This window comes from Castanea sativa, chromosome 8 (assembly GCF_040712315.1).
Source record: "Castanea sativa cultivar Marrone di Chiusa Pesio chromosome 8, ASM4071231v1".
Classification (NCBI taxonomy): domain Eukaryota; kingdom Viridiplantae; phylum Streptophyta; class Magnoliopsida; order Fagales; family Fagaceae; genus Castanea; species Castanea sativa.
The window spans coordinates 9,368,055-9,387,333 of NC_134020.1; the positions used below are offsets into that span (position 1 = coordinate 9,368,055).

The following is a 19,279-nucleotide window of genomic DNA, read 5'->3' on the forward strand; positions in this document are numbered from 1 at the left end:
TGTACAAAGTGTTCAAAAGAGGAGTATTTAAGGAGGAACCGGGAATAGAAAAAGGGACGGACTTTTTGTAATCTAAAGAAGAAAAAAGACAAGGAGAAAGATATAATAGAAGAACAGCTCTCGGCTTAAGTCCGAGGAGGCCAATTTACAATATCACTTGTTGTTTCTAAGTATTTGCAATCTTTAATTTGTCATTTAATCCCCACACACTTCTAACCTGGGTTTCAAGCCCACCCTCTACAAATTCATATTGTTTAAGGCTCATTGGGCCTGGGCCCATAACTGTTCTTGGGGCCAGGTGCATTTATGCACTTACACTTTTCTTATTATTTTGCAGTATCACACCTTTTTTTAAATAAAATTATTATTTTTAGTTCAAACTTAACCAGGAGTAAAACTCTATCTCTCTAATAAATTCAACTTAAACTCAAACTCATCATTATCATTTTTTTAAATAAAATTATTTTTGTTTAATCAAAACTTAATAAGGAGTGAAACTCTATCTCTCTAACAAGTCGAACTTAAACTTAAACTTAAACGTTGATAATCTATATAAAAACAAAAATTATGATAGGACTTAAAAAAAAAAAAAAAAAAAAGAGAGAGACTAACGTTAGAAAAAAAAAAAAGGACTCACGTTGATAATTGCGGGTTTGGTTTTTGGGTTGAAATTTCTACTAATTATTTTTTTATATTGTACATGGTAGATAAAACATCTCTATTTTTTTGGAAAAAAAAAAAAATCAAAGATGTAACCTATATCTTCTAGCCTAGGGAATGATAAATTTTTATTTGGTATGTTATATATAAATTTGTTGAATTTGGTTTGGTTTTGAAGTAGAATTTGGGGATTCTATAAATTTTGAAGTTTTAGGTCTTGGAGTTTTTGGTATTTGCGTCTCAGTAGGTTGATTTTAATTCTTCACCTTAAATGTTTTTTATTTAGATTCATGTGATTTTTTGTTTTCTTATTAGAAGCTATATTTTTGGTTAATTAATTATTTGTTTGGATTAATTTCAATTAATTATTATTTGTTTCAAAATATCTATTTACTTATTATTGGATTTTTTTTCAGGGTCAATAGTTTTTCTGTGCATCGCACGGGTTAGCGACTAGTACTCATGAAAAACAAAAGAACTCTCTCTCTCTCTTTCTCTCTCTCTCTAACAAAAAAGTAATCCACAATTGCAAGCCAAATTTATAGTGCATAGTGGAAAAAAGCCAATGTCAAAAAGCGTTGATCTAAGCAAAACAAAGGTAATTAATACCCAAATGAAATGATCATCAAACACAGCCAAGTCAGTCTCTTTCATCACTCTAATCATAATCATTGTCATCTTCTATTCCTTCCAACTATCTGGCAAGAAAGAGAGCTCCACACCACGTTAACTTAACGGGGCGAGAAATTAAGAGAATGGTTATGGACCGGGAGAGAAAGACAAAGACACGCTTAATATAATTGTCTCACATCACACTCAAGACAAGACTATTAGTTTATTATTATTTCATGTGCTCTTACTAAAATATCACATGTGTTTATAAATTATATACATGTGATTAATGTGCTCCATTACTAACCAATTTACTGTGCTCATACAATTGTAACTACTCGTTAACTTTTTAAATCTAATTCCACAATTTAGATCTCATCCATCTTAAGGCTCCTAGCATTTTCCTCCGAATTCAACTTTCCGATAAGGTGGTGTTGCCAAATGCGGCTGCCTATCCATATTGCTTTAAAAGTTTCAACATTTCCATCTATCCCTCTCTTCTTCTTATAAACCCATTTCCAACCAACAGGTTTAATGTCATTAGGCGCCTTTACAAGATCCCAAACATGATTGGAATACGTTGAATCTAATTCAGATTTCATAACTTTGACCCAATGATTTGCATTTATATCATTCATTGCCTCCTCATAAGTGTAGGGATCCGATTTAGCTTCTTCTGAGATAGCTTCATAAGTTTCTCCCAAACCTATAAATCTTATAGGAGGCCGAACAATTCTCCCACTACGACGAGGCACCTGTGTACTAGTCTTCTCATGAGTAATATCTTGTGGTGTATCTAATACAACCACATCATCCCTAGTTTCATCCATTGGTCGTTCAACAACAGGGTCATTCATTTCAGCCAAAACAACTCTACTTCTAGGAGTAAAATTATTCATATAGTCATTTTCCAAGAATTTAGCATTTGTACTAGCAAACACTTTGTTATCTTTACGACTATAGAATAAATAACCCCTAGTTTCTTTTGGATAAACTACAAGCAAACACACTTTTGATTTTGGTTCCAATTTATCAGGTTTCCCTTTTAACACTTGTGCTGGACAACCCCAAATGTGGAGATATTTCATACTAGGCTTACGCCCACTCCGCAATTCCATGGGTGTTTTGAGAACAGATTTTGATGGAACTAATTCAAAAGATGTATTGCTATGTTTAAGGCATAACCCCAAAAAGAAATTGGTAAAGTTGAGTAACTCATCATGGAGCTAACCATTTCTAAAAGAATCATATTCCTTCTTTCTGCTATACCATTTTGTTGGGAAGTTCTAGGTGCAGTCAATTGGGATACAATCCCATTTTCAGTTAAGTAATCATTGAAAACCCCAAGAAGGTATTTGCCACCACGATCAGATCGAATGGCCTTTATGCGTTTACCCAATTGATTCTCAACTTCAGCCCTAAACTCTTTGAACTTTTCAAAGGTTTCGGACTTCCGTTTCATTAGGTACACATAACCATATCTTGAGTAATCATTGGTAAAAGTGATGAAGAACTCATAACCTCCTTTTGCTTGGGTTGACATAGGACTACATTCATCCGTATGAACTAATTCAAGCAACTCTTAGGCTCTTCTACCTTTTGCATTAAAAGGTCATTTGGTCATTTTGTCTTCCAAACAAGATTCACAAATTGGAAATTCATCAAAGTCCTATGTCTCTAAGAGTTCATCTTTGATCAGTCTTTGAATTCTATTTGGATTTATATGACCCAAACGCAAGTGCCAAGAATATGCATCATTAGTAGAAGGAAACTTTCTCTTTAATGATTTTACATGAGAGTTATTATCTAATTCATAATTATATAATTCATGCTTATCAGGAGTTAATATATAAAGACCATCCACAATATTTCCAGAATAAATAAATACTTATCCTTCTTTATTACAATACTGTCATTTAGGATAACACAATATCCATGTTTACCTAAATAAGTTGTAGAAATTAAATTCCTACAAACATTAGGTACATACAAACAGTCTTCCAATATTAGAACTCTAAACTTAAAGCATAAATTAACAATTCCAACAGCTACAATCGGAATCCTATTCCCATCAGCCAAAGTAAGAAAAAATTCCCCTTCATTAAGCTTTCTGGTCTCTTGGAACCCCTGCAAAGAATTGCAGATGTGATTAGTACAACCTGAATCCACACACTAGGAATTCGTGGGATTCTGTACCAAACATATTTCAAGAAGAAAGGAACTTTTCATACCTTTATTCTTGGCAACTCTAAATATTGAACAATTCCTCTTCCAATGTCTTTTCTCACCCCAATGGAAACACTTTCCTTTGATCTTCTTTCCTTTGTCGGCAACCCCTAAGGCAATTTGTTTACCATCTTTCTTGGTGAAGTCCTTCTTCTTCTTCTTCTTCTTCTTCTTCTTCTTCTTACCCTTGTCTTTCGACTTAGGTTGAGAAGTAAAAGCTTCAGCCATATTGGCATCAACATTAGAAGTACCAAGGATGCCTTCTACCGCCACTAACTCATTCATTAATTTTGACAATGAATAAATCTTTTTGTTCATATTATAATTAAGTCTGAATTCCTTGAATGATTCTGGTAGTGATTGGAGTATCATATCCATTTGGGATTCTCCATCAATGTCGACACCGAAAATTTTCAATGTAGATTAGAGATCATCTTAAGACAATGCTTCCTCACTGAACTAGCTTCAGCCATTTTGGCATTATAAATTTGCCTCATAGTCTCTTGCCTTGCAGAACGACCTTGCAAACCAAACATCTCCTTCAGACTGAGCATAATGTCCACAGCTAGTTCTACATCTGGCATTTGATGCTATAGAACATTTGAAATAGATGCTAGGATATAGCATTTGGCCATCTCATTAGATATCCGCCAACGATCATATCGCTGTTTTTCCTCAAGAGGAACAACTAATGAAGGAAAGCTAGGACATGGTTGAGTAAGTACATATTTGTGCTCTTCAGCTGTAAGAACAATGTTCAAATTTCTTTTCCAGTCAACATAGTTGGATCTAGTCAGTTTGTTTTGATTAACAATAGCAACAAGTGGGCTAAATGATGCCATGATAAAATTTGAAAGCAATAAACATGAATATAATAAGTGAACTAGACATTATCTATTTAGCATATAAGCATATAATATGGAACCTTAATAAAACCATAATATAATATATGCAACGACAACCCAATCACATGTTTATAATTCCTTGGTAGCAAGTTTATTATAAATACTATGATTGACTGAGCACTATTCTCATTATTAGTGCTATTATGATAATGTTGGAAAAACACATGAAAATACGTGTTTGTATCTTATATAAAACATGCACAGCGGAAAATTAACGGATCTACTTCACTCGCAATTGATAACATGTACTATGTAAGTTCAGAATTTAAGAACAAGAAAGCGTACCTTGGTGCGGTGAAATTCAAAACCAAAGATCAGAAGCACTTGGAAATACTTTTAATCTTCACTTCAATTCCACTTAACGCCCAAGATGTGTGGTCTCTCAATCAGTTTCCAAGGAGAGAATAGGAGAGTGTCCAACACTCACATACAAACCATTTCATTCTTTGTATATAATAAAAAAAAAAAACACTATGAAAAGGTCTTATGAAAACCCTGTTAGAAATTCTTGTTAGAAAATCTGGTTTTGCATCTCATACAAAACACCTAGCGGAAGCAACAAACATGGATCTATTTCATTCATGATTGATAACATGCACTATGTAAATTTTAGAATTTAAGAACAAGATAGCGTACCTTGGTGTGGTGAAATTTAAAACAAAAGATTAGAAGTACTTGGGAATACTTTTAATCTTCACTCCAATTCCACTTTATGCCCAAGAAGTGTGGTTTCTTAATTAGTTTCCAAGAGAGAAGAATTGAATGGCTTCACTCACACATACACACCATTTTACAATGATGTCTCTCTTTTTTTCTCTTTCTGTATATTTCTCCCTTTATAATTAACTGATTATCTAATCGGACTAGCCTATTGGGCCTTTCCAATTGAGCTTTAGTGTGTGGCTTGGAGTGGGACCAAAAGGGACTAATAAGACACTAGCTCCAATGGGCCTTGGGCTTTTCTGTCAACTTTTGCAAGTCCAAAGTTACCATTAATTATATTTAATACCACTATATAAATGTAATTGCACTCTACGTCTTATTAATAAATTATATCCCAAGACTCTAATGATATCATTTGACCCCTCCATGAAATATCCATAGTGAACAAATTCATAATAAATTGTCACTTTGTAAACAACTATTTTATCCTTGAGTACCCGGTTTAATCTTTTAGTTATTCACATTTATTGAAATCCAATTTCAATAAATATAAGCTTTAGTAACTCCTTACTAAAGTGGGTGCCCTGAATAACTAGTTCCCATTAAACTTATCTCAAGGGGATATTTCGTGTCTCTATAAAAAGAGATTATGGATTCCATCTTGAGAATATGTGTTCCCTCAACACTACATGTGGTTACCCAATATACTGAGGTTTTGATCGTGAATATTAGATCCCATTCCTGATATATCAAAGAAACCTTCATTTCATGATCGGGTTCACTACCCTCTCAGGATTAAGAGTCTATGAAATTAGAAGTCGTGCGATTGATTATTCAGGTGACAGTAGTTGATTGAATAATTAATCTCACAGCGGTCCAGTTCAATATGTCTTAACTCTTAAGACATATCAACACATCAACTAGAAGTCTCAACTTCCATGATCAAGACAAATCATCTTAGTTGATGTGTTATAGTCTTCGCAGATGAAACGCCCAATTTCATCACCGACTACGAACTACATTTCGAGTTTACAAGGAACTTGTAATTTACATCTTCTGTGACCAAATCACATAAATCACATACAATTCATCTCATGGACTATGATAATGTCCCATTAATTCATTTATAAATAGTCTCATATAATTAAACAATTCAATTATTTATGACATGCCAATAAATTGGATTTTTAGGGCATAAACCCCAACAATTCTGTATGTTTCTCTCCATATATATAACTGATTATCTAATTGGGCTAGCTTTTTGAGCCATTCCAATTGGGCTCTTGTGTGTGGCTTAGGGTGGGAACAAAAGGGACTAATAAGACACTAGCTCTAATGGGCCTTGGGCTTTTCTATCAACACATATGAAAATCCACAATGATGAGGAGGAATATGAAGAATAGGATGAAAAGGACAAATTCAAGTATGAATGAAACAAGCAATTTGAGAGGCTCACCGCTGGAACCATAGCTATGAGGGAAAAGATGGAGAATGATAGGCCAAAAACGTATGGACCCCTTGTGATGGATTAATTGATTAATTAGCAAAGTTCAATTAATTAACCAATTTAACATGCAAACACGTGGTAGTACAAACAAATCACCAATAAACTAAAGTACAACGGAAAATAAATTGACACGGTGATTTGTTTACGAATGGGGAAAACCTCCAAGGCAAAAACCCCATCGGGTGATTTTAAGGTCACCACTCCCGAGAATTCACTATTATCAAAACAAACGGTTACAAGTAAAGGAATCCCAGTACCTTCTACCAACCTACAGTTGAACCCTTACCCAAATACCCAATTGGACTTGTTCTATAGTGACAATCTCTCCTTTTGATGCATAGCTCCTAGTACGTGACTAACCAATTGCGCGGATCCTAGTACGCGACTTCAATCACCAACTTAAGATAGATGTTGGCTGCAAAATTCTTCAGTTCATCCACACGATGAAGAACAAGAAGATGCTTGGTTACAAAAGCCTACGGTGCACAAAAACACAAGACATTAGAGATGAACTAGGGCGAAACTAGGTTTCCGGTCACACTTGTGAAATATGCTCTTGTGCAATTGTGCTCTCAACTGTGCAACCAGATACAACCCTTAAAAATAATCATTTTATATGTCTAGGGTTATGAGAAAAGAAGGCTCAAAGACATATCCACGGATTGGAATCAAAACAGATTTGAAATTCTATTTTTCTTAAACCTCGACAGATAGCAAATGTCGAGATGCTGTCGAGCAGCTGTCGAGCCACGAGGCTGGAACAGCTTCTTAAGCTCGATAGATGCTAGCTGTCGAGCTTTAATGACATGCACTTCTTCAGCTTGTTTCTTGGACAAACTTGCATGGCTCTAACACTTGATCTTGAAACCTTGTCTTTTAAAGTATTAAAAACATCCTAGATCTACCCAAATACAAGCAAAGTGCGTTTTGTCAAAGGATTAGCCAATTACATAAAAGAATGACATATGTTCTTAACAAGTGAACCACATATGTCCTAACAATCTCTCCCTTTGGCAATCCGTGACAAAACCATAACAAACAAATGAACATATGAGAGAAGTCATAAAACACTTAACTCATGCTCACTTGTTGAATACAATAAAATCTATCCTAACATAAACTCTTGAAAAACTTTGCAAGAAGAGAGTTCATGACAAGTAGACTTTGACAACCTGTATTCCTGAAACACTTTAAACAAAACACATCAAGGCATCTTTGTGTGAAGCAGAAATAATAGATTACATACAAAAGAAGAAACATGTGTATAAAGATAGAAAAGAAACAATACATGTAAAGATAGGTGAATAAAACATACATCATCACATATATATCTAAGATAAGCACAATGTATGTAAAACTAGTCACAAGACCTAGGTACAAGAACAATGTATCTCTCTAAAAGAAAGAAAAGAAAAAGATACAAGTAATCCTCACTACATCCCTCAAAAAAAAAAAAAAAACAACACTCCCCCTAACAAAAAAATCTCCTATATCCTAACTTTCTACCTAAGAGTGACTACCCTCATATCCAAAACTACTCCCCCCCTTTTGTCACAAGTGACAAAGAGTAAGAGTGTCAAGTAGACATCTCATCAGAACCGGAAGAGCTAGCATCTCCATCCTCATCGCTGGAACCAACATCGTTGGATGCCTCGGGAGGAGGAGAGGGAGACTCCACAAAACCACTAAGGTGAGCTTGTAGTCTAGCAAACGGCCAACACAAGTGTTCACCTGATACAACTCAGTAGAAAGTGTATCAAGGTGAGTATCCATGCGCTGAAGCTGCGCCATGATTGCATCCAAAGTCACACCTCCCGCTGAAGTAGAGGAAGCGGAGGTAGAAGGAGCTGAAGGAGTGGGAGGAGCTGCTAAACTAGACCACCTCGAACGAAACTGCACCTCACTCTGTTTAACGGTAGTGTAGTCAATGGCACACATAACGGAGAAGTGGTCGGATGAGGGAAAAGGAACTAGGAAAATGGCATAAAATCCACGTGATAGCTGAAGGAAAGATGAGCTTATCACAGGTCACCGTATCCCTATACACATCTATGATGGAAATAATGAAATGTGAAAGAAAATCTATAGAAATATCCTCAAGAAGGGACAGCAGAAAATGAGCATGAGACTCGGTGATAGAGTTATAGCGAGAGAGAGGATACAAAACAAAAGTCATCACCATGTTCAAGAATCTAGGACCTTTAGCAAAATGCCAACATGATGTCTTTTATATTACATATCACATGTTCGTACATTTCTCATGCATACGTTCTCTCCTTTCAATATACTTGTTATATTTGAAATGTGTTGGGACTTTTCTGAGTGTTTCTTTCTTCCCCCTCTCTCTCTAGTTTACGTTAGTGCATCAATGGCACCGAAACGTAAGCTTGCTCCATCCTAGAACCCTCTTCGTTCTAGGGCCTCTTCATCCTCTGATCCTACTCCCTCTTCTGTTCGGTCCTGTGATGAGAAAGCCCAAAAGGACTTCTTAGAGAACTTCTCTAAACGAGGTGTTCATTCAGAATACCGAGTTATTTTGTCGGATTTCATCGACACTAACCTTCCCAATGTCATTCACAGTCGGGAATGGGAGTCACTGTGTGACATCCCGGTCACATGTCCTTCCCAGTACCTTCTACCAATCTACAGTTGAACCCTTACCCCAATACCCAATTAGACTTGTTCTGTAGTGACAATCTCTCCTTTTGATGCACGGCTCCCAGTACGTGACTAACCAATTGCGTGGATCCCAGTACGCGACTTCAATCACAAACTTAAGATAGATGTTGGCTACAAAGTTCTTCAATTCATCCACACGATGAAGAACAAGAAGATGCTTGGTTACAAAACCTTACGGTGCACAAAACACAGCAGCTTTTTCACATTAGAGATGAACTAAGGCAAAACTAAGTTTCCGGTCACACTTGTGAAATATGTTCTTATGCAATTGTGCTATCAGCTGTGCAACCAAATACGGCCCTTAAAAATAATCCTTTTATATGTCTAGGGTTATGAGAAAAGAAGGTCCAAAGACATATCCACGGATTGGAATCAAAACAGATCTGAAATTCTGTTTTTCTTAAACCTCGATAGATAGCAAGTGTCGAGATGTTGTCGAGCCACGGGGTTGGAACAGCTTCTTAAGCTCGATAGATGCTAGCTGTCGAGCTTTAATGACAGGCACTTCTTTAGCTTGTTTCTTGGACAGACTTGCATGGCTTTAACATTTGATCTTGAAACCTTGTCTCTTAAAGTATTAAAAACATCCTAGATCTACCCAAATACAAGCAAAGTGCGTTTTGTCAAGGGATTAGCCAATTACATAAAGGAATGACATGTTCTTAACAAGTGAACCACATATGTCCTAACAGAGAATATGCAACTTGCCTTCCGTAAGGCACAAGGAATGGATGACTACTTTTATAATATGGGGGCAGTAAGCTAAAAGGCTCCTATTGCATTGCCTACAAGTTCAAGATCTCTGATGCAGAAAAATTTAATGGGACTAGGGATCCAAAGCAACAGATAAGAAGATACCTAGGCATTGGAAAAATGAAAGGGCTAGATGAGAAGAAAACCTTGCATGTGTTTCCTTTCTCACTCATGGGAGGTGCATTAATGTGGTATTATAGCCTTGTTCCAAGTGAAACCAAGGTGTGGGATGACCTAGTGGAGTTGTTTGTGGACCAATTTATCTTCAACACCATGACTGATGTGACTCTAAGGGATGTAGAGACCACCAAACAAGGTGTAGGAGAGACATTTTTCGAATACATGACAAGATGGAAGAACAAGGCATCTAGAATGGTCAATGGGCCAAGTGAGAAAGACCAAATCAACATGATCATCAAGAATTTGCTTTCGGTTTATAATAGTAGGCTTTTGTCATCACTTATTAGTTCATTTGGAAATTTATGTGATTGTGGGACAGGAATTGAAGATGCTCTCAATAATGGAAAATTGAAGAAAGGGGAAAGCAAACCTCTAACCAAAAGGACATATGGAAGGGGAACCACCACTAAAGCACCCAATCCCACAATTGTAAGCACCAAGTGCCATCATACCCCAACCAACACTAGCCTACCCAAAGAAAGCTCGCTAAGAATTCTCCGTCCTAGGAATGGCTCTCACCCAAGCATATGAAAACCTATCCTCCAAAGGATTCATCAAGCCTTTAGACCCCACACCCATGTTGTAGACACTTAATTTTGCACCCATGATTTAATCACGGAGAATGACTTGAAAGACCATTTACGTACCCCTAAAATAAAATCATCATTGCATTACATGTATCAATTTGTTCTTGCATTACATGCATCAATTTGTTCTTGCATTACATGCATCATTTCATTTATTGCATACCAAAAAATGATCTTGAGGTTCTAACGATTGCAATGGTGTATCCAGTTTCTAAATCGGACCAGCAGATCGAAAGATATCCCATGATCAAGTTTGCACGGTTAACATGCATTGTGTCTAAATAGAGTCAACCACACATTATTAATTTAAATTAATTCTTAATGGTTAAACAATTAAAATTAATTAAATAATTTTGTGATTGGTTGATAATTAATGTTTAAAATAAGGATGCATGCATAGGAATAAAAGGGATAATTGGATAATAATAAAATTGTGGATAATCTGAACTTTATCGAGATTTATTTTAGGGTATTTATTTACAAGATAATTGGTCTTAAAAAGTTTGAATTATCAAGAAAAGAGATAAAAAATCATGAACGGAGGATGAAAACACGTCTATGTGCAAGAACGAAGAGTGCTCATGCATGAGGTTTTTTTCCTTCACCCTATCTTTCTTGTGCTTATTTTTTTTCATTTATTGATGAATGTTTTTATCCATAACATGAATGATTCATCATTGTTTTGTTTAAAGCATGATTGTTTTTATGTGATTATTACAATCTCTTTCTTGAATGTCAATAATCTACATGTGAACAATTCTTTTTCATAAAATAAAAACATATCTACATCTTTATAAGATGTAGATCTGAATTTTTCCCAAAATAAAAACAGATCTGCATCTTTATAAGATGTAGATTTGACTTTTTCTTAAAATAAAAACAGATTTGTCTCTTCATTAAATGTAGATCTGACTATTTCTTAATCAAAAAATGGATCTGCATCTGTTTAAGAAGTAGATCTAATTTTTTCTCAATTGAAAACTAATTTGTATCTTTCTAAGATACAAATCTGATTTTCTTTGACATATGCAAATTTTTGAAATAAAGAAAAAGATTAAACATGTTTGTGTTTGTGTTTGTGTTTGTTTATTCATGTTGCATAAATTTAAATTATGACTGAAAGTCTCTTCTAAAAAAATCCTTTTCATTTTTTTAACATATAAAAAACAGATCTGATATTTTTCAAACCAAAAGACTTTATTTTATGTGATAAAAATAGATCTAAATTTTTTTCTCCAAAAACCACTTTTTTTTTTCTAAATACTACAAAACAAATCAAGTATTTTGACAAATCAAAAATCTATTTTTCTTACCAACCAAAATAGATCTGATTCTTTTCAAAAGAAGAGACTTCATTCATAAATAAATTTGTGTGATTTAGTTTTTTTTTTTATTTCACATGTTCAACATATCATTCATAACATGTATAAAATGGTACATTGGTCACAAGAGTCTAGAAGACCAGACTCTGTCTAGGCAGAATGGGTGTCTAACACCTTCTCATTCCGTAACCTAGCCTCCGAATTTAGGTCTTTCATTAAGTAGATCTAAGCCTTGTCTTTATTTTTGTTTTGGGTAGAATGTAACTAGGATAAAAAGCCATGTAATTATTTGGTAGTTTGTAACTAGGACCCAAAGCCATGTAATTTTTCAATCTTTCAAATATGTAATTTTTATTCAATCAATGAAGAGAACAATTTAGTCATGTATTTATTTATTTCCTTATTTTTTTTTTATAAAAAATAAGTGGTGACTCCACACCACTTACCCAAAAATAGAGGTGCCCTAAAAAGCACTCAAAAATCTCTTTTTTTTGAGAGGCAATTTCCCAGTCTCTCACAATGGCGACTCCCCTGGGATGTCAAGGGCTAAGTTTCGTATTAGACTTAAGTGACCAAATGCGTACCCTTGTTTTGCATGGTCTTGCGTGGTGCAGTTGTTTGTTTGTTTATTTATGTTTGAAGGGATGTTGTATGATATTTTGGTGTATGGAATTTGTTGATTGTATTGTTTGTTAAAATCTTTCCCTAATTGTCATAGTGTGTGCCATCCAAACAACAATGTATGCACCCCTTCTCAACAATTTTGTGGTGGTAGTAACCATGGATCACCTATCTTCATTAGATTTGGGTACCCAGTGGCGACTTACCAACTCATAGCCCAAAGTCACTGAATCATTTCCTATTGACTTTAAAGGACAAACCATGCCATTCAGACCAACGCAATGTTCATTACATTACAAGTTGGGAGGTGTAACGTCCTAGCTATAGGAAATAATGAAACAACAAACCCACCCTACAACGTGACTTAGAACCTATCCTTAGGCCGGTCCCGGTTAAAATTGCATTGCATGTTGTGTGTGTTTTTTTTGGTTGATTGATAGATCTGGATGGGGTCTTAGCTTTGATTAACCCGACCAAGCTTGTCATTAAGGGAGAATTTGGTCCAGATCTGAAGTAAGGCTACAAAGAGAACCTAAGCCCGACACTCAAGCCTGTAGCCCCAGTTCCAAGCCTGTCACTCCCATCACAATACTGAAGCCTTCAAGCATAGAAGAAACTTTACTGCTGCAACATCACAACCCCATACCCAACCTATAAGACACTTCAAACCCCAACCAAATCACCCAACACCCACAAACGAGGGGGGGGGGGACACTTGGAACCCCAATCAAATGGCTAAACACCAAATAATGGGGGGTGACACTTCAAACCCCAAATAAATAACCAAACATCTATAGAAGACACAAGCCAACATATCCTTATGGGTTTACTCATGGCCTCATACAATCATTAACAAAACCTGGTAGACCTGCTCAACCAAATCCAAGTCCCTACGATTACAACCTCCCAGGATTTGAATGCTATGATTGTGTCCATCAATAGGGAACTCAGCATCTCCTATTTTTACAAGGATCTAACCAAGAAGGGGAAGCACCACAATGATCCGTTGCATATCACTATAGACACCATGGGGAAGAGGATACCAATGGTTTTGGTAGATGATGGAAGTGCCTTGAACGTGTGTCCTTGAAAGACTGCAAGCTGCCTCGGCATGAGCATTGATAACTTTGTACCTACTGATCAACTTGTGAAGGCATATAACAACAGTAGAAGAGAGGTCTTAGGAACCAGAACCTTAGAACTTACCACAAGACCAATGGTCAAGAATGTGGATTTTCAAGTCTTTAATATAGTCTCATGCGTTAATATGCATCTTGGGCGACCTTGGATCCATGACACAGAGGCCGTACCTTCTTCTCTATATCAAAAGGTTCAGTTTCCATATGAAAGAGTTATTGTGACTATCTATAGGGATACTTTGACTTCACCTAAACTTGTTTATGCTATTGATTTTGAGAAAGAGTTGTTGACTCTGGATGGCTTTGAGATCGAGAGGCTTGGTTTTAAAAAGAGAGAACAAGAGGTTGAGATGATCCCAATGGACTTTGCTCCTTATGGTAACAACAATGTGGTAGCAATGATGGGGAGAATGAACTACCTTCCGGGGATGAATTTGGGGAGAACTGTGAAGAAGCCTATTATTCAAGACTAGATGATTCCTTCTGCCATACCACCTTTTGGGTTAGGCTATAAGCCCACTAATGATGATCTGCTAGAAATGGAAGTGAGAAGGATGGCTCAAGCCAAAGCCAAAGCAAAGGGACTTCCTTGTCCTCCAAAACCTTTGAAGCCCTACACCCCTACATTGAATGGGAAGTTTGTCAAAGCTAGTGAGAGTCAGCAATATTAGGGATTCTCGGAATCGAGATTCGATCATGTGCCAAAGACAATGGTACCTGGGTTTGAGATACTACTTGATTGCCACAATAAGGTTCTAGAATTGAAGAAAGAAGACATAACTTAGGTTCCTACTGATTGGGCTTATTACATGGATCCCGATGCCATTACTACACTTCTTGGGGATCCTATTTGCAACATAGAAGAAGATAAATATTAGGAGGCTTGCCAGTATGCATTGAAAATCTCATATGAACTAAGAGCCAATGATGAAGATGAAGAAGGGGGAGCAACCCCTAGTGATGATGAGGATGAAAGAAATGACAAGAGTGATAGTGGTAGTTATAGCAGTAGCAATGATAGTGGACATGATGAGGATGATAGCAGCACTAATAGTGATGACAACAGCAGCAAAAGTTATGATAACCCGTACAATGGGGATGATTGGGGTGAACCCCCTAGTGATAAAGAAGATGAAGATGCAGACATATTCTATGAGGAATATGATAGTGACGTGGACTATTATGATGAAGACATTGAAGATGATACAGAAGCTAACAGGTGGAGCGACACTAATAGTGATCAATACGGATTGATAAACGTGTTAGAGAATACAAGGGAGGCGAATGCACAACCAATCAAATGTACCATAATGAATATCCCTATGGGCACCTTTCAAATTGGAGTGACATCACTAATGTTAGCTCAAGATCTAGCCCTTGATATGACAAAGATGGGAGAGAAGTTCCAAAATTGGGGTTGTACTATGATTCAGAACCAAGCTCACCAGCCCCACATGCTAAAGATGAGGATGACATAGATGCCAGGTTGGCCGTTCTAGACCAAAATTTGATGGTCCATAGTCTCAGAATCATGACACTTGAGAATGCTGAATGTAATGATGAGAAGATGGAAGGAGGTGAGTCAGAGCATCTCCCTCAACCCACCAATTTGGGCAACAGAGGCAAGCATGATCTGTTTGATGAATGGATGGATAGCATAGAGCTCTTGGATACTTTTGTGACCAACAAGCCCACAGACATGGAGGTTGAAGAAGAAGCTAAAGATTATAGGGACATAGATCTCGCAGTACTAATGCTGAGGGAAGAAGGAGCTTACTGGGAGCCACCTGCCATAGTGGAAGCCAAGACCGAGTTGAAGAATTGGGCATGGGAGGGAGCCACCCACCCCACGGAGGACTCTGTGAGGAAGATCAAGACCGTAAAGTCAGTCACTTTTGCTAAAAAGATCAAGACCGCCGAGCCAATCACTCCTGCCAAGAACATTGTTTCTGTTCCTATTGAGTTTATTTCTGCTAGTGTTTCTATTCCTGTTAAGTCTGTTTGTGATAGTTTTCCAATTGTGTCCGTTAAAAACTCTTTCCCTTTTAATATGATTTCTGATTTTGCTTATTTGCTGACTTTGAATGTTTTTATATATGAAATTGGTAAAGAAACTCTTAATAATAAGGAATTAAACCATGGATACCCAGAACCCATAAAAGAAGAAACCCAACCCATTAACCTAGGAACTGATGATGAGCCTAAAATTATCCAAGTGGGCAGTACCTTAACCACTTCAGAGAAAGATGCATTAGTGGCATTGCTGACAGAGTTCAAAGAGGTCTTTGCCTGGTCATATGAAGACATGCCTAGGAATGATATAGATATAGTGCAACATTGCATTCCAATGGATCCAACCATAAAGCCGATCAAACAGAAGTTGAGAAGAATGAAGCTAGAATGGACTTTCAAGATCAAGGAAGAAATGGAGAAACAGTACAATGCAGGATTCCTAAGAGTGGTCAATTATCCAGAGTGGTTAGCTAATGTGGTTCCAATACCGAAGAAGGATGGGAAGGTCAGAATGTGTGTAGATTTTCGAGATTTGAACAAGGCCAGCCCAAAAATGATTTTCCTTTGCCTCACATTGACATCCTGGTTGACAACATAGCAGGGCATGCTTTGCTCTCGTTTATGGATGGATTTTCAGGAAACGGCTAGATTAAGATGGCTCCAGAAGATATGGAGAAGACTTCTTTTATCACACCATAGGGGACATACTGCTACAAGGTCATGCCATTTGGCCTTAAAAATGCTGGTGCTACTTACCAACGTGCAGCCACTACTTTGCTACATGACTTGATCCACAAAGAAGTAGAAGTTTATGTCAATGATATGATAGTGAAGTCCAGAGACCGTGAAAGGCACATACCAACTTTGAGGAAGTTGTTTGAGAGAATCCGGTTCTACAAGTTATGGTTTAATCCAAAGAAATGTACCTTCGGAGTTACATCTGGAAAACTGTTAGGGTTTATGGTAAGCCAGGGGGGAATAGAAGTTGATCTTGAAAAAATCAAGGAAATTGTAGAGATGAAGCCTCTAAGAACTAAAAAGGAGATCCGAGAATTTCTGGGAAGAATACAGTACATTAGCAGGTTTATAGCTCAACTTACCATGACATGTGAACCAATTTTCAGACTACTTAAGAAAGAGGTCCTTACAGTATGGAATGAACAATGCCAAGAAGCCTTTGAGAAGATCAAGAATTATCCGATGAAACTGCCAATACTTGTTCCACCAGTTCTCGAAAAGCCATTGTTGTTGTATCTCACCACCACAGATACAGCAATGGGGGCTTTACTTGCTCAATAACTAGAGGAGACTAGGAAGGAGAATGCAATTTACTATATCAGCAAGAAGATGTTGCCTTATGAAGAAAAATATTCACCATTAGAGAAGACATGTGTAGCAATTGTATGGGAAACCCGCAAATTCAGACACTATATGCTTTCTTACAAGATTTTGTTGATTGCAAGAATGGATCCTTTGAAGTACTTAATAGAAAAACCTGTGCAAGATGGGAAGACTGCTAAATGGGTCTTGCTTTTATCGGAATATGATATTAAGTATGTGACTCAAAAATCTGTGAAAGTAAAAGCAATTACCGATCACTTAGCCCATTGTTCACTAGAGCAAGCCGAAGAGATTCAAGGAGATTTTCCGGATGAAGACATCAAAAGGATTGAGGTAGAATCATGGAAGATGTATTTTGATGGAGTAACAAATCAAAATGGAAGTGTAATTGGAGGTCTCTTGATTTCTCCAAAAGGGGCACACATTCCATTCTCTAGCAGAATCAACTTTCCTGCCACAAACAATGTCACAAAATATGAAGCTTGCATTATGGGCCTACAAGCAGCCTTAGGCCTAGGAGTGAAGGAGTTAGAGGTATATGGAGACTCAGCCTTGATAATCTCTCAAATCCAGAATAAATGGAAGATCAAAGAAGAAAGACTTATGCCTTATCATGAATGTCTTCAGAAGTGGGCATCAAAGTTCACCAAGATCCGATATCAATATATGCCAAGGATACAGAATCAAATTACAGATGCTTTAGCAACCATGGAATCCATGATGGATGGGCCAAAAGAAGATGAAGCTAGACCAATAGTGTTGGAACAAAAAGAAGAACCAGCTTACTACATGACAATAGAAGAAAATGAGGAAAAGAATAGGGAAGGTAATGGTATTCAGACATCCTAAAATACCTCAAAGATGGGACATACCCGAAGTTTGCAGACAAGAATGATCAATTAACCATCCAGAGGTTGTCTACTAATTACATTTTTTGTGGTGAAAGGCTTTACAAAAGATCCTATGATGGAATTCATCTCCTTTGTGTAACTGCCAAGGAAGCATAGCAAATAATTAAAGAGGTTCATGAGTCAAGTTATGGGCCACATATGAATGCACACATGTTGTCAAGGAAGATAGTGAGACAAGGCTATTACTGGACTACTATGGAAGCCGACTGTGTGGCTCATGTTCGAAAGTGCCATCAATGCCAAGTCCATGGAGATCTAAAGCATATGCCACCCATGCCACTACATACTATGACACCACCCTGGCCATTCTCTATATGGGGAATAGACATCATTGGGAAGATCCACCCTACAACATCCAATGGTCATAAATTCATACTTGTAGCCATTGACTTATTAAATGGGTAGAAGCTGCCTCATACAAAGTTCTAAATTCAAAGAAAATTGCTCAGTTCATCCAGACCAATATCATCTGTAGATACGGAGTACCACATGAAATTATCTCTGACAATAGGTTGCACTTCAAGGGAGAAACAAAGAAGTTACTATGACAGTTCAACATTAAGCACCACAAATCTTCACCTTACCGTCCTCAAACCAATGGAGCAGTTGAGGCTGCTCAAAAAAATAGGGTGAATCTTGAAGAAGAGCACAAAAAAATACAAGGATTGGCACCTACAGTTGCCCTATGCATTTTGGAGGTATAGAACATCAATTTGATATTCCACAGGAGCCATTCCTTATTCATTGATGTATGGGATGGAAGCAGTCCTTCACATTGAGATGGGTGTCTGTTCACTAAGGACCGTACTGGAGAGTGAAATTCCTGAAGCAGATTGGTTGCAAAGCAGATATGATCAATTGTGCATGCTAGATGAAAAAGGACTCAAGGCCTTGTATCATATTCAAGGTTACTAGAGGAGGCTTAGGAAAGCTTTTGACAAGAAAGTGAGAACCAGAGATTTGAAGTTAGAGGACTTAGTGTTGAAAGAAATCTGAGCCCCGGGTTAAGACGCAAACAGGAAGTTCAAGCAAATTGGGCAAGCCCATACATTATCAAACAGATATACTCTGGGGGAGCAGTAAGATTGATGGACTTAGATGCAAATCCTTTCACTGAACTAATGAACATGGATCAATTGAAGAAGTACCACGTCTGAAGT

The 19,279-nt window shown here is 37.0% G+C and overlaps 1 protein-coding gene across 1 annotated transcript; it reads left to right on the plus strand.

Annotated features, from left to right (window-relative positions):
* Positions 1–17,331: 17,331 nt before the first annotated feature.
* Positions 17,332–19,034, plus strand: LOC142605843 (uncharacterized). The gene is made up of 2 exons (XM_075777270.1): positions 17,332–18,034; positions 18,847–19,034. Exons 1-2 carry the CDS (start codon positions 17,332–17,334, stop codon positions 19,032–19,034), a joined length of 891 nt encoding a protein of 296 aa, XP_075633385.1.
* Positions 19,035–19,279: the final 245 nt, after the last annotated feature.